General features: G+C 41.8%; 1 protein-coding gene across 2 annotated transcripts in view; it reads right to left on the reverse strand.

The window, feature by feature from the left end:
* Positions 1 to 229: 229 nt before the first annotated feature.
* The window catches only part of LOC311064987 (nck-associated protein 5-like), an 89,896-nt gene continuing 74,512 nt past the window's right edge, over positions 230 to 15,613 (reverse strand). The window contains exons 9-13 of one of the 2 annotated variants that reach the window (XM_084085116.1): positions 15,250 to 15,364; positions 12,637 to 12,712; positions 5,810 to 6,199; positions 3,746 to 3,838; positions 230 to 2,866 (exon numbers count right to left, since the gene is read on the reverse strand). In XM_084085116.1, the coding sequence (XP_083941242.1) occupies positions 2,865 to 2,866; positions 3,746 to 3,838; positions 5,810 to 6,199; positions 12,637 to 12,712; positions 15,250 to 15,364 (676 nt within the window). In that variant the 3' untranslated portion in view covers positions 230 to 2,864. Of the gene's footprint in view, positions 2,867 to 3,745; positions 3,839 to 5,809; positions 6,200 to 12,636; positions 12,713 to 15,243; positions 15,365 to 15,613 lie in introns of both variants that reach the window. The other variant, XM_084085115.1, reaches the window with a different exon arrangement.

The raw sequence follows: 15,613 nt of genomic DNA on the forward strand, positions 1-15,613 counted from the left end.
TGGAGAAGAAGCCAAACATATTAATTATTGAAGTCTGACCTACATGTATTTGGTTGTACTTATGTGTATTCAGGTCCTTGGTAGAATAGCTTATAATAATGATGCAGTGCTTTATTCCCTTATAAGGGAATGTTTTCAGTTGCTTAATCATACCATTAAAAACATTCAGCACACGCGTTAAATAATTTGCTGCTCAGAAGTACCAAATGATGTGACCAGACACTATTGATACTGTTGCATAAGTATTTAAATAGTTTATTATTTTCTTCCCTCTTTTACATAAAACAAAGAATATCAGAAATGTACAACTCTTAACTCATACTGCTAAGGAGATTGTCACACAGGAATGCCAGATGTGATAGGGCCTGGAAAACCAGAAAATGTTTATAAAGGTTAATTAAATGTGAATAACATTATATGCAGGGACAGCAAATAATTACATAAATATCTGTGTAGAGAGTACAAATACCAGACAATAGTACATAAGAGTAAATGCTAGAAAAATACAATGCTCTTTTGAAGTCCACAGATTGACACGTGTCAAAACATAGAACCCATGCACACAGAACCATCAACTGGTATCAATGTAGTGAATTGATCCCTGATCCATTACATCTTGCCTTGTTTTATGCTACATTTGTCATAATTAGATGTGCCTATTGTCTTAAACACAAGTGCATGCTTACAAACAGAAGCTTTTTTTCTACAAATAAACATAGCAAGTGATCAAAGATCAAAGTAGATAGGATGAGACAGTGGTTCTCAAATATATTCATATTAAGGACCCCCAAATTGATACGTATTTGGCCGCAGATCCCCATTTGAAAAGAGTTTGTGCCAGGGACCCCCATAAGAGAAGATTTGTGTTGTTACAATTTATTTTTATTCGTTCATTTATTTATTAATGTTTCAGGATTTTTCCCCTCAAAAATCTACAAGCAGATCTACAAGCTCATATTGCAAGCTTGTAGATCTGCTATTTTTGAATATCCTAGGTATAAAATTGCGTTCAAGTGGTTAAATTGTTCCTCATTTAGCTGGAGACCCCACTTTGAGAACCACTGGTATCGGATTAAAAAAAAAACTACTTGGAACTATTTTTCTGTATTTTGTGTATAACTTTGAGCATGTGGATATGTGCTTGACTTTTAAAAGACTGTTTGACTTGATTTGATGTACAGTAAATATACTGTATATTAAAAAAACATTACAGTGCTTCTTAGTAGCTACATCAGGTTAATGCTAATCTTGTATTTTTTTTTCAAAGAGAATATGGCTCTAGGTCATGACATGACAAATCTGATATGTAGATTCAGTGCAGTTTGTTCACTGTATACCGTGATTAGCAAAGAGTAGTGCTTGGCGATATATTCTCACAATGCAGAGAGCAATGTCTTCAAAACATCTACAACTGGGAAAGACAGGAAAAACATCTCACGGCAACTAAAACTGTCAAACATGTCAGGATGCATTCATAACACTGAAGAACGTTAACTATAAAGAACACAGCATAAGTAATATATAGAGAAACTGAGTCATGTTGGTATATTTTACAGCTGTTTGTGCGGATGGAAAGTGACAAGACCAGTGTAGATAGAGTAGCAAGGTGAAGCTAAACCCTCCACAGCATCTATCAAGAGCGCCAGAGACCACAACACAATTATTTTCCCTGAGCTAGCATTGCGACATCCACAATGTGCCTACACTGCAAAATCCTGAATGTTAATTTAACACTCAGGATTTTTACAGTGTAGATGTCATTATAACTAAGTATACGTGCAACATCCTCCCTGGTCTTTCTTGACGTCATAACTGTGGAATACGCTACAATTAAATACAATGGTTCATTCAGCAAAAAACATATAGGCCTATGGCACCTACTTTATGGCAAATAATTATTGGCATGAAGATAAAACTCACAATGTATTATTGAAGACCTTTAGATAACAGAAGACTTCTGCTAATGAGATGTTAGATCAGTGGATCTCAACTGGTTTCACTCGGGACACAAATTTGACCATTTCCAAACTGTGCAAACATTAAGAAGTGCATTTGGTTATTGTATTATGACCTAGTTGAATACATACAATGTTCTAAGCTGTGCTGTGACCCCATGAGGATGTCTAGTGAGCCACCTTTAGGTCATGACCCTCCAGTTGAGAACCACTGTGTTAGATAATATTGTAATCAGAGATATTTATTTTAATGTTTTTTTTTTTTTTTTAATACTGAGCAATGCACAACAGGTCACAATTCTACCCAGATGAATACATGGGTTTTTGAAATGAAAGCATTCATAGAGAGGTGTCATTATCATTTCTCCAGTTTGACATAGGCTGTTTGCATGCAAATCATTACTAACACTATATGACAACAGAATAACAGAAAGCTACCAAGTTAATGCACAGAACACAGAGCCCATGAATAGCAATCGGTGTCATGTGCCATACATTAGACAGATCTGGATGGAAATTGTGATCCACTGCCTTGGTATTGTAAGATTTCTTCAGAAATATTGGTGAGGAGTGAGGTTTTACATATTTTTCATAAGCAATCTACCATTACAATCACGTTTTTATATGTGCTTGAAGTTTGATTCGTGAAACTGGTTAGGAGCTTGAAGAAATGCAAATAAAAAATTTAAAAGGGTCATATTTTTGTTTTGCAAAACATCTCAAAACTACTTCCTTCAATAATAAACTCAGATGGAACCTTGTACATTGTAAAATCCTCAGGGTTAATTTATGCATGTGTAACTCTCAGAGTTAAATGAACACTCAGAAGAGTTTCATTGTAATGGTGTCAGAATGGTCCAATCCTTGGTGATTGATCTCTCCTTCCGTTTGGCCTCGCCTCATAATGGATTCTGGAACAGATAAGAGGGGAAAATAATCCACAAAAATACCTTTAAAAGAATGAGTAAAACTATTAAGCCATCTTAGATGTAGAATCCACTGTTAACTTGGAATGTGTGTGTGTGTGTGTGTGTGTGTGTGTGTGTGTGTGTGTGTGTGTGTGTGTGTGTGTGTGTGTGTGTGTGTGTGTGTGTGTGTGTGTGTGTGTGTGTTGGCGGTATGGAAACATGTAACAAAAATGTCATTAGTTATGCATTCCAGGTGCTTTTCAGGGCAAAAACACTACGTTTTCAAACTTCAGTCTAACTTGCCCGGCTCATTTATGGTTGACAAAATGACCCATATTCATTGCTAATGACCAGCTTCTCACCAGAAATAGATAAATGATGAATCAACTACCGGAAGTGGCAGCTCCAGTATGAAATTGAAAGCCCTTTTCAAGGACTTGCATATCCAAAGGTACATAGTGATAGAATTATGTTATGCAAATCAATTGGCTAAAGGAGAATTTGACCACAAACAGAGGGTTTAAAGTTGTCATGAAAATATTGTTACTATGGTAATCACTGACATTGACATAGTATATTTGATTTAAAAAAATTTGATTTAAAGAAAATAAGAAACTTTACAACAACACAACACAACACAACATGATACAGTGAATACACTCAGGCAAATAAGAGTACAGTACAATAGAGAACGTAAGGCCTAATTTATGCACAATCGCACAATGGCGTCGCACGCCAGAAATAGTAGATCTACAAGCTCACAGCATGTCGTGGATAGGCTAGTTTTGGCACACCCTGCCGTCGTGTTATGAAGTATGAATTTGTGTTGTGTTGGGACTAGTGCAGTTCACATTCTATACGTTTCAAAGCTGTGATTCTTACAGCTGGCAAGCTGAAGTCGTGTCTGTTCTTTCTGGCTCGGAGCGCTTCTGCTCTTTGCTTTCTTATAGGTCAGCTTCTTTGGTTCCATCCCACCTATAACAGGAAATAAAAGACACACAATATAATTTACAATTTTGGAATTTATCAGACACTTAAGTAAATGGCAAGAACCCAGCGAGTCAACAAACGACAGGGTAAATAGTCACATAAGTTTGGTTCAAAGAAACTAGGATACAATGTAACCATCAAACCTGGCATCTGTCTAAAGAACATGCTATCTAAATATCTGAACATTTGTGGTCAAACAAAAGCAAACAATCTAAGGGTGCGTTCGGAAATTACGCACCGGAGCACACTCGCCTATTAGTTTGTATTGGCCAGTGCGCTCAGTGCTGTATTTTCGAACGCACCCTAAATAACATACTGTATTGTATGTGAACAAGTAACCAACATCTGCATAGTATAACTAGCATCTATCAAAAGGTGACAAGAAGGCATACAAGGAAAGAGGAGTGAAATAATGTGAAGTGTTAGTCATCCTCCTTAATAACTTATTCTCTCCTCATCCTCCCCTCTCTCTTCATCTTCCTCATCTTCTGTGGTGGACAAAGTGCTCAACCCCAGTACTTGAGTCAAATTATAGATACTCCTGGTCAAATATTACTCAACCGCAAGTACTGTTCAAAAGTACAAATTACACTTTATTTTTAAAATGAATGCATTGCTGTATTAAAAGTTATATCAATAATAGTGAGAATAGCAGATCTACAAGCTCACAATGCATCGCAATGCAACGTGTTTTTTCACTCTATTTGAAATACAGTTTAAGTGGTTAATGTACTTTTTCCTGTTCCTAGAAATGCAGTCAAAAGTACAATATTTGTCTTTGAAATGTAGTGGAGTGAGTCATCAAAATCATCAAATCCAAATATACAATTACTCAACTAAGTACAGATACTAAAATGTTTTACTTAAGTACAGTACTTTGTTACTGTCCAGTCCACCACTGATCATCCTCCTCTCTCTCTTAACCTTCCTCATCCTCCTCCCTCAATAATCTTCCTATTCCTCTCTCCTCTGCCGTCAAGATGAGGGAACAGACAGCAGAATAATGAAGCAACACTGAACCTTTCAGCATTCAAATCAACTGTCAGCTTGTGACAGTGGTTCAATGGAGTCGAGGACTTGGTCAATGTGCAGTAACAGTGAAAGCTGGATTGTTTTCACATACTCCTTTCATACTCTCCAAACTCGTCACATAAACTCTTGGTCAAGACCCCTTAGCGTCACTTTTGATCACACTGGGTACTCCTTTATCAGTCATCACACTGGGTACCCCTTTATCACATTGAGTACCCCTTTATGACACTGGGGACCCCTTTATCACAATGGGTACGTCTTTATCACACTGGGTATTTTTAAATGAGCAGTGTATAGCTTGAGCAACCGAATATAACATGGCGCCACTTCTCCACAGAACTCAATGGACGCGGCCGCCATGTTCTTTTCTGTTTTGAACGGTGTCCACGTTCAGCACCATGACTGTACTGTCACATGACTGAATGACACACGAAAGAATGCGGACCAAGGCAATATTGCCACTAAAAACAATGACGACAAGTTCAAAACGTGAGGCACGCCCAAACGAGGCGTTAGCCGAGCTGTGTGAAGCCCACTTCTGATGACTGTCCGGGTTGCATAACAATAGGCTCCATGCAAGGCAACCATAATGGCAAGAAATTGGACTGTTTCCATTGGTAACACCTGTGAAGGCAGTAAGGAAGCAGTCCAATGTCTTGCCATATGGCTGTGGTGGGAATTGCTTGAGGCTTTATCTTAAAAAAGGCTTTAACCTAAAATGCCATTACCTTAACCACATGAACCCTAATGTCCATATTCTTGGGTGAAAATTTGGTGAAAATAGCAGATCTACAATCTCATGTGAGCTTGTAGATTGGCAATTTTCAGCAAAGATATTTGGTGTAGACTAGAGGGGGAAAAAAGGCCAAGTAGAGACCACTGTGGGACTAAGTATAGGGTTTAAGTGGTTAAAAGGCTTTTTACCTGGGGTCAGTCTGGGTAGTCTGCTCTGTGTATCAGACACACTGGCAGAGGTCACAGGGGTCACAGAAGGGTCGGGTTGGGGTTGGAGGTAGTTCACAGTGGGGGAAGGCACGGACAGGACAGGGGCCATGGAGGAGTCGGACAGGGAGTTCGGCACGCTCGCGGGGCCGTGGTTCTTTGGGCCGGACGGGATTCTCCAGCGGGGCAATGGCGCGGGCGTACACACCTCCTCGCCGGGAATGCTGGTGGGAGGACAGAGGGACCGGTCTGGGGTGGAGACAGATTTGGGGAGAAGGTGCAGGATGGAGGAGAAGAAGGAGGAGGAGGTGGATTCAGGGAGCGGGATGGTCCCAATCCCACTGTCCAACGTTCGCATCTTGCTGCCAGGGCCTACGGCACAGGGACAAGACACGCAGGAAGCTCAGGGGAGACAGCATGGGTTAAGGTTCAAAGGTTATGTCTAGTGTAAAGTTATTGTTTAGCTCCTCGGACATTACAACAGCATATAACATGATATAAAATAAAAATGATGAGAAAAAAAATAAAAAATAATACATCCACAATATACACGCACGCACGCACGCACGCACGCGCACACACACACACACACACACACACACACACACACACACACACACACACACACACACACTTAACATGTTTTGGAGGCTGTAAAAAGTGTCATTCTTTGGCATTGTTCATCCCCTGGGCTTGGGGCAGGGTTTCAGGGCTTGTGAGCAGGGTGTCAATGAGTAATAAATGTGTCATATAGTCGCTGTTGGGTGTATGTCTCAAGCTCTTATTAATACTTTCGCATTGGTTAAATGTTTATAAAATCCAGAGACAAACTTAACCACTTTCAACCTGATTTTGGGCATGTAATTATAGGAAAAACCTTTAAACATTGCTACATTTTGTGGTGTCATAGGACCATACGGTGATCAAATAGGTAATGAAATGCATAAAAAGATGAAACAAGGTTTCTGCCCAATAGCAACTATATATATATATATAATATATATATATATATATATATATATTATATATAACTTTACTGACAACTTCAGCACTGTTGAATTTGTTAGTCAACAGCTGTAATACAGTATTAACATTGGAGCGGGTTGGTTGTGATACAGGTTGGATGTGATTGTCCCACCGTCATGTTCATTTCCCCGGCCCGCCACGTTATTATTACTGTCAGCTGCACGAGGGAGTGCAGAGCAGCTGCCTGGGCCGTCCTGTGAGAATTCACAGCATTCGTGCAACGGTGAAACAGATGGTGCAATAGTTTTTCTGCGTTCCCAGGTCCCAGCCCAGGTCTGCTCTGAAGAGCCAGGCCTCCTCCGCAACATTCCCCCGAATGTTGCTTCACTAACAATCTAATTACATGTGACGGTAACGCAGAGTAATGATCAGTAGTGCACAGTAACAGAGTTAATTTACTTGAGTATTGTACTTTTCAAAATGTTTTAGTATCTGCACATTACTTGCGTATTTGTTTTTTGGAAGCTCATGACTTTCACTACACTACATTTCAAAGACAAATATTGTAGTTTTGACTCCACAACATTTCTAGGAAGGGACCCTCAGGACCCACATTTATAAAAATACATCATGAATTAAAGCGGCACTATGTAACTTTTTTTAATGAATAAAAGAATAACATTTTATTTTGTCCAATCTGTATAATGGTAGAGCAGTGGTAGAGTCAGGACCCCCAGGACGGTCCCCAAATTATCTTGGGAGGGTCCCCAGAACTCACTCAACAGTAAACAAACCAACATATAGTATAAGTGTATATGTCACAGTACGATTGGAGAACCAGTCAGATTGAAGAAAGTGCACTCGGTTTCACCGACAGAGACACGCCGCCTAAAGGTGACTTGAGCCACGGGAGGCACCACCGAGCGAGCTTAAGCTTAAGCAATATCCGAGTTATGTACTGATAGGGACAGAATCGTAAATCATCGTCCCCCTAGTCTCTGTACCTCTGAGACGTCATTTCTATTTTGGACGGGGGGGCGGGGGCCCACCCGCCCCCACCACGGAGCACTCCTTTTTCAATCTGACTGGTTCTTCAATCGTACTGTAACATATACACTTAGAAATGTGCAGATGCCCTGTGTACTATACAGGGTATCTGCACATTTCTAAAGTAGTGCTGCTATAACCACTTAAGCCAAAACAATGTGAAAATAGTCAATATTCCTGGGTAATTACACCTTAATGACACCACAGGGAAGGCGTCCTAAAAGATGGAAGTAGACATTGTAAACCTCACCCACTTGCCCACTCGGGTCAGTCTGATTCAGTGCACCATTGTGCACGGGTAGTGGCATGCCGCATGCACGGGTGAAATTGTGAGTATATCAAATGCATAATGTAATAGTATTTGACATTTCCAAGCCGAGGTAACATTGTTATTCCAGCTGCAATTCATCACAGCTGCCAAACATAGTTGGAAAAGGGGTATATAGATATTAGGTGCATAATGTCCTCGTTCATTCATACAAGCAAAACTGATCTTAAAGTGGTATTTCACTTCTGGGGTCATTTTCATGTCACCGCTTGCGTGCATCCCAGACAGCTTTTAAGTTGCTTGATTACATTTTTAGATTGGTCATATTCATTTGGTCAGACACGCCCCCTCCTATTCAACTTAAAACTACTCATTGAAAACACACGTCTCTGGTTCTGGTGACAGATATTGTCCTAATGAATGAGCAGACCTTCCTTTTTCGATTAGTAATTTTATGCATGAATTTCATGGATTTCATGCATGGACTTGCTGCAACATTATGTTACAGAAAATATTAACATACTGAAGTAACTAATTGAAAAAAGATTTTTTCAGAATTATAACATCATTCACCAGAACCAGGGACGTGTGTTTTTAATGAGTCTAACATGGTTAACGTGGAGTTTGAAGTTGAATGGGTTTATATACGTAGGAGGGGGGCGAGTGTGAATACCTTTTTCCCCTCCGGACTGGGAAGAACTACTCATACTGCCCCGCCATTTTGAATAAAGAGAGACTTTTTGTTGAATGGCAATCTTGTGCTTTATTTTTACAACCAGGCGAGCCTCTTGTGAGCCAGGCATCTTACACAGGGCCTTAATAATAGTTTGAACAATATTGATCAGTGGATTATGACTTTGTCAGATCAACTCTCAATTGGTCCAACATGAATCAATGACTGCTGTGAATTTAACGTTTCAGTGGATATACAGTATATTTTTATATACAGTTTTATATCCAAGAAAGGATTTTGTGGGATTCAATCCAGGACCTGTTTTGAAGGGGAGTGTCTTGATCATTGACTGAATATTAAAAAATATATATAAATATTCTAAAAGCATTAAGCTGATAACTGCTCTAATTTGCGAACCAATAATAGTAATGCCAAAATATAAATAAAACATAAACCACTGCCAGTGACCAAAGTCTGCAAAGTAACTAAATATGAAGTTAATTCGTGCATAATGTGCTTAGCTGGTGCAATTACTATGAAAGGACAATGAGGTCGTTAAATCAGGTCAAAATAATTTCATTTACATTTTTGCAGGCTATGCCATACTTTGCCTTTAAATGAAAAGTGGATTAATAATACATTTTGTATACAGTATCTTGTTAACTCTGCCAGGCCGGAAGGCTGGGAGGATATGATCTTATCTTGCCCCTGTGTCTGTCTGTCTGTCTCTCTCTGTGTGTGTGTGTGTGTGTGTGTGTGTGTGTGTGTGTGTGTGTGTGTGTGTGTGTGTGTGTGTGTGTGTGTGTGTGTGTGTGTGGACAGATCAGCGTCAAACTTTTTGTGCGGACAGCAGATGCTTTCAAATTGGCATCATGGTGGCACTATACCAGCCTGTTTTGGGCATTTTTTAACCTTATGTCATACAATAAAACCCACGACTTACTGGATTGCTCTGGTTAGGCAACCCAGCCTGGTGGAGACTTGTATGCACTTTCCGGACAGCTCCTTTCTAGTTATATGATCTTAATTTACAGTGAATTACAGGATATGCTGCACATCTGACTTCTCATACCCACCGCAGAACTTCATGATGACTAATAGAACGTTGTAGTAAGTTGGGGGAGGCAGTAATGGTCAAATCCCCAAAAAGTAGCATCCAGTGGTGAATACATTACTCTCTACATCAGTAATTATATCCACCAACTAAAACCTTTTCTTTTTCTCTATTTTTCACCCCCAATTTAGTAATTTCCCCCCCAATTGATTCCTCCCAATACACATTTCTCTGTTATCACTGCTGTTTTATCCTACCTGCCAGTAAGGAGCCCCCACTGGGAGGAGGACATACCTGTACATTCTACTTCTTCCACCCAACACTTCCTGCTGACAGGGTTTTGCCCCAACCTGTAGGAATACATGCAGTGATATCACTCTACCCGCCCGGCTTTCCTCCCCTGAACACAGGCCAATTGTGTTCGCATAGACCCTCGACAAAGCCGGATGCACCACAGTGGATTTTAACAGCTACAGCTGCCACTGCGATCCATCAGCTTGGGATACAAGCAAGAGAAGGCTCGTTTAGTGCTGGAGCTCAGGGAATCCACTGACCAGCTGGTGAGAGCAGCGGGCACCCAGATAAGAACTGGAAGAAAGTGGAAAGCCCAGGAGGAGGTCGACTTGGTAATCGGCAGGCTGAAGCACCGCAAGGTAGTCGGCAGAGTCCAGGAGGGTCGAGCAGGCCTTGGGAGGGGTGAAACCCCCTTGTTCTGGTCAAAGGCTTCCAAAAAGGAACGAAGAGCCATGTTGGTGGAAGAAGTGGCAAGAACTGAGCAGGAACGCCTTAACATCAAAGCGGTGTCCCAGGGCCAGCAAGGTCGTTGGACATCATGGGAAGGTCTCGCAAACAGATCCATGTCATGGTCTGACGTGTGGAAGATCCCCCAAGCTAGGCTCAGCTTCCTGATCAGAGCAACGTATGACACCTTGCCTTGCCCCCGAAACCTCGATCAATGGTTTGGTGCCGAAGAGACCTGTCCCCTTTGCAACGCCGTCAATGCGAGCCTCCAGCACATCCTGTCCGGCTGCAGGATAGCGCTGTCCCAAGGCCGTTACAGATGGCGACACGACCTGGTGCTGAAAAAGCTGGCAGAGGTGACAGAGGCATGCAGACAGGAGGCAAACAGCAGACCTTCCGCTCCAGGCAGACATCCCATCCAGTTTGCCAGGGCTGGACAGAGGGTCAAACCCTCCCGTCAGAAAGATACGGCAAGACTCCTCTCACCGGGCAACGAGTGGACCATGAGGGTCGACCTAGGGAAACAGCTCCAGTTCCCCAGGGAGATTGTGGAAACATTGCTCCGACCAGATCTAGTCATGTGGTCGGAGGCTTGCAAGACAGTCCTTCTGGTTGAACTCACAGTCCCATGGGCAGGGGGCTTGGAGGCTGCTAACGAGCGGAAGCGAGCCAAGTATGCAGATCTGGCGGCAGAGTGCCGGGAGGCTGGCTGGAAAGCTGTTACGTGCCCTGTGGAAGTGGGGTGCAGGGGCTACGTAGGTTCCTCAACTGTTCGCCTACTCCGCGACATGGGATGCACAGGAGCAAGGCATCGGAAAGCCATGAAAGAGCTGGCTGAGGAGGCCTAGAAAGGCAGCTTCTGGCTGTGGCTAAGAAAGAAGCACAAGAGTTGGGGGCCAAATAGTCTCGCGTAGCCAGACCCCACAGAAAATGAAAAACAGCGACCTCTGCTTTTCTGATATTCTGTGGAGTCTGGCAGGAGTATAATGTTAGACTAGAGCGCAGGGAAACACCGGTTTCATGTCTGCCTATAGCGCATCACTTCCGGTTGGTGCGACCATGTTTTCATTCCCACTAACAATATTTCTACACGGAACACTAACACCACTTCTCCCAGAGAACATGGATGGTTTTGGTTATAAGCCCACTTGTTTCTATGATGAAAGAGTAATTTAAAATGTGAATATCTTTCCGTGGTTTTGTCCGCTCCGAGGACGCTATTGTTAAATTAGTTTCGGCTAGTTTCGAGGGGGGGAGGGTGGATCATGGTGGATGGACACGTGAATCCCGCCCACTACATTTGATTGGGTAAAGCGCGGCCCACTTCCTGATCTGAAGGCACGCCCACTTGTATCCAATGCGCACTGGTTAGGACGAACCGCTCCGACAGATTCCACCGCAGGTCGGAATCTGTTCTTGAGAGATTAGGGGCCAAATAACATCAGCCGGGGGCGGCAGATCCCTGCCGTCGCTCCGCCACCAGTGGACGTTCTGGGGTTAAAGGAGCGAAACGTTGATCACTGGTGGTCCCCAGCTGATGACCCGTTTAGGCCCATAGAGGTGTTCAGTGAGGTGTCACAGCACATCTGCTCAAAAGGCACTGTTGGAGGTGCGTCAGGCAGTAATGCCCAGCAGAAATACCATCACCTGTATCATGATATAACCCACAATCTCCGCTGTGGTGGGCAGGGCCAGGCACAATACCACTGCGCTACCAGACTGCAGCTTAAAAATAAATATTATTATAATTTTAATTAACCAAAAAATATACCAACCTCTGGCGGAGATATTGTGCACCAATTTGATTGGTAAAGTGAGTGAACAAGTGCAGAGGGAGGGAAGGAGGTGATGGATTCAAACTAGTGTAATTGCAAAAGGTAAAGGTAATTAGACCCCATAGGTGGTTTTATATGCATCTACTGTAGAACTATTTTAACCACTTTAATACCCTTTCCCAACTTTGGGCATAGACAAAAAGACAGAAAATAGCGTATCTACAAGCTCATAATTGTTTGTAGTTAAGTTGTTAAATAAATGAGAACAGGTGAGTGGTACAGTACCTATGACATTCTCCTGACTGGAGCTCTTCTCGGCACATCCATTCTCTTCATCAGCTCTCCGATTCAACATCTGCATCTTAAAATAAGATAAAAAATAACACCTGAATGTTTGAATTTGTACATAATTCTACAGCAGATCAGTGACAATACATTTGGGTTGACAAGCGTTATTTTATCATTGAGCTGATTTGTCTCCAAGGCCAACATTCCTCAAGCTGGTTTGTCTATATTTAATTAACTCTAATGGTGTGGACTCATACTGTACAACACATTGATTTGTACTTGGAGATAATTGAATACTGTATTGCTGTTTAGACACATAATAGTATTGTCGTCACTTGGCGAATTAACCGCAAACCCTTCCATTTTCAATGAAGGTGGCAGTTTTAAAGCTGCAGTCCGTAACTTCCACCTAACCAGGATTCTAATCTGTCTTGATTCCTGTTGCTGTCTTTGTAACATAGATACACATTAATATGAGCTAGATGATAACTCAGCAGACAAACAATTATGACTAGCCAACACCATTCCTAGTTTAGTTAATTAAATAAAAACATTCAGGTCGTCCTTCATATAGCCTTGGGACCAGACTAAATAACCTCTAATGCAATAAACCTGTCTAGACCAGCTGATAACTCTCTCATTTGTGCACAGCATGTAAAACTAAACTACATTATAGATCTGGCTGACTGAACAAAGCAATACTTTTCTCTATGAACTGTATAGAGATATGACTAATGTGCATACTGGCAATAAATAGGGTTAAAAGTGGAAGTGCTTACTTTGGCAAAGTTGACTACTGCAGCTTTAAGTGATTTACTGTCAATAAAAGGATGCTATTTTGGTTTTGGTTCAATTAATTAGTTAATTACTTTAGTAATTATTAAACCAACTCCTTACAGTATAGTTGGTTCTCTCCTCTGTCTGTTAGGAGGGACCTGTACTAGTATTTGTAGGCAGTGGCCCACACTGCCTACAAATACTAGTACAGGTCCCTAGTACAGTGGGCACCTCAACATTAATGGCCTCTCATTTGTAAAAAAAAAAAAAGAAAATGTTGATATAAAATAAAAAATAAAAAATAAACTAGAAAAAGTGCTCCTCGGAGCACAGGTCTCCGCGAGGTCAGGTAGGTTATTGTGGGCCACCAATGTTCGGAATTCGCCAATCAGGATGAAATGTGAAAAATCTGACTATAGAGATAATGTGTACCGATTTGCATGATGTTTGGACAACATTTGTAGGAGTAATATAAAAAAGAAAATTGTTGAAAAAATCGGCCGCCTGTGGCGCTATAATAGGGAAATGTTAAAAGGGTGGCATTTGCTCCTCAATGTAGTGCGAATGTGCGTGCAAAGTTTCACCGCAATTGGACGCTGCGTTCATGATTTGCGGCATTTTGTTCAAAACGGGCCACTCCTGCAAACTTTAGATGTCAATCTTAGCCAATCAGGATGGAATATGAAAAATCAAACAGATCCATCACATGACTATAGAGATGATGTGTACCGATTTGCGTGAAAATTGGATAAAATCTGAAGGCTTAATTTAAAAAAAAATGTTTTGCACAAATCGGCCTGCTGGTGGCGCTATAAAAGGCCCATGCAGAGGTTCTGCTCTGGGATCCAGGGACTGGCACTGAAGCCAACAGTGCCAGAGATTAGCTGTCCACAGACGGAGGGGGCGACAGACACACACACACGGACGGACAGACAGACATAAAACATACTCTCGCCATGCATTTCGGCCTGGCGGAGACAATTAATATAAAAAACAATGGTGACCAGTATTCTCAGGGGCCCATTGTTCTGGTTACCTTGTTAAAGCCCTACTAGGCATTTTAAACCTAGTAGGGCATGAAACGTAACCCGTTTCATGCTTTGCTCGGGTTCAGGGAAGCTTTTCTAGAAAATATCAGGGGTTCAGGCGGGCGGATCAACACACACACACACACACACACACACACACACACACACACACACAAACTAGGAATTGGACTTGGAGTAGGCCTACAGGGAGTGCTGTGGAGAGGCACATTATGAATGAAATGTATTCATTGAAATCTCTTCAATAAACAATGGAAAGGCTGATGTGTGCATATTGATATCTTGATGCTTATAGAACATGATGATATGAAAAATAAATTAATCTGGAAAAATATTGATCTGCCACGACAGGTTTATTTAACCTGGATCTTCGCGGCACAATGCAGAAAGTTGGTGGTTTGCGGGTCGCTGGTCAGGTTCAGATGGTTGATTAATCTATATTTTTGCAGGTTGCGGTGTGTATTGGCTCTCGTAATGGGTCAGGTGGTTGTGGGAATGAAAAGATTGCATCACAAACGCGCACTAGCGGTGCCAACACAAATTCTTGTTGTTTTGATGTCATGTGATATTTGTTGCTTTTGTTTATATTTTCTATAAACATTTGCGCGCACACACACACACACACACACACCACACACACACACACACACACACACACACACACACACACACACACACACACACACACACACACACACACACACACACACACACACACACACACACACACACACACACACACACACACACACACACAGTCCAATTGGGTATGATGATCTACCTTTACCTTTGGGTCCCCACAGATGTCAATATGTTCTTGTAGGTCATTCAAAGACATTCCAGGACAGGGCATTGAGATACAGGAACGCACGGCATCATGGGCCTCTCTCCTCCCCACAGAGCTAAAAGAGAACAGCTCTTCAACAAAACCCACAATAATCTGAGATTCTCTCATATTGACTGTGAACATGCCCCCGGTGCTCCCCTTGATGAATTACATTCTACCTCTGGAAAAGCTAGCTTTGATGTGTCTACTCTGTATGAGATGTGTCTCCGCTAGTCCCAGGGCTTAGAGGAGTGATAAATGTCTAAGAGCACTTGATAAAAATGAGCTGGGTTAAGCATGGTTGTAAATCACTTCATGGGCAGAA

Source organism: Gymnoscopelus microlampas (genome assembly GCF_963454915.1).
Source record: "Gymnoscopelus microlampas genome assembly, chromosome: 17".
NCBI lineage: Eukaryota > Metazoa > Chordata > Actinopteri > Myctophiformes > Myctophidae > Gymnoscopelus > Gymnoscopelus microlampas.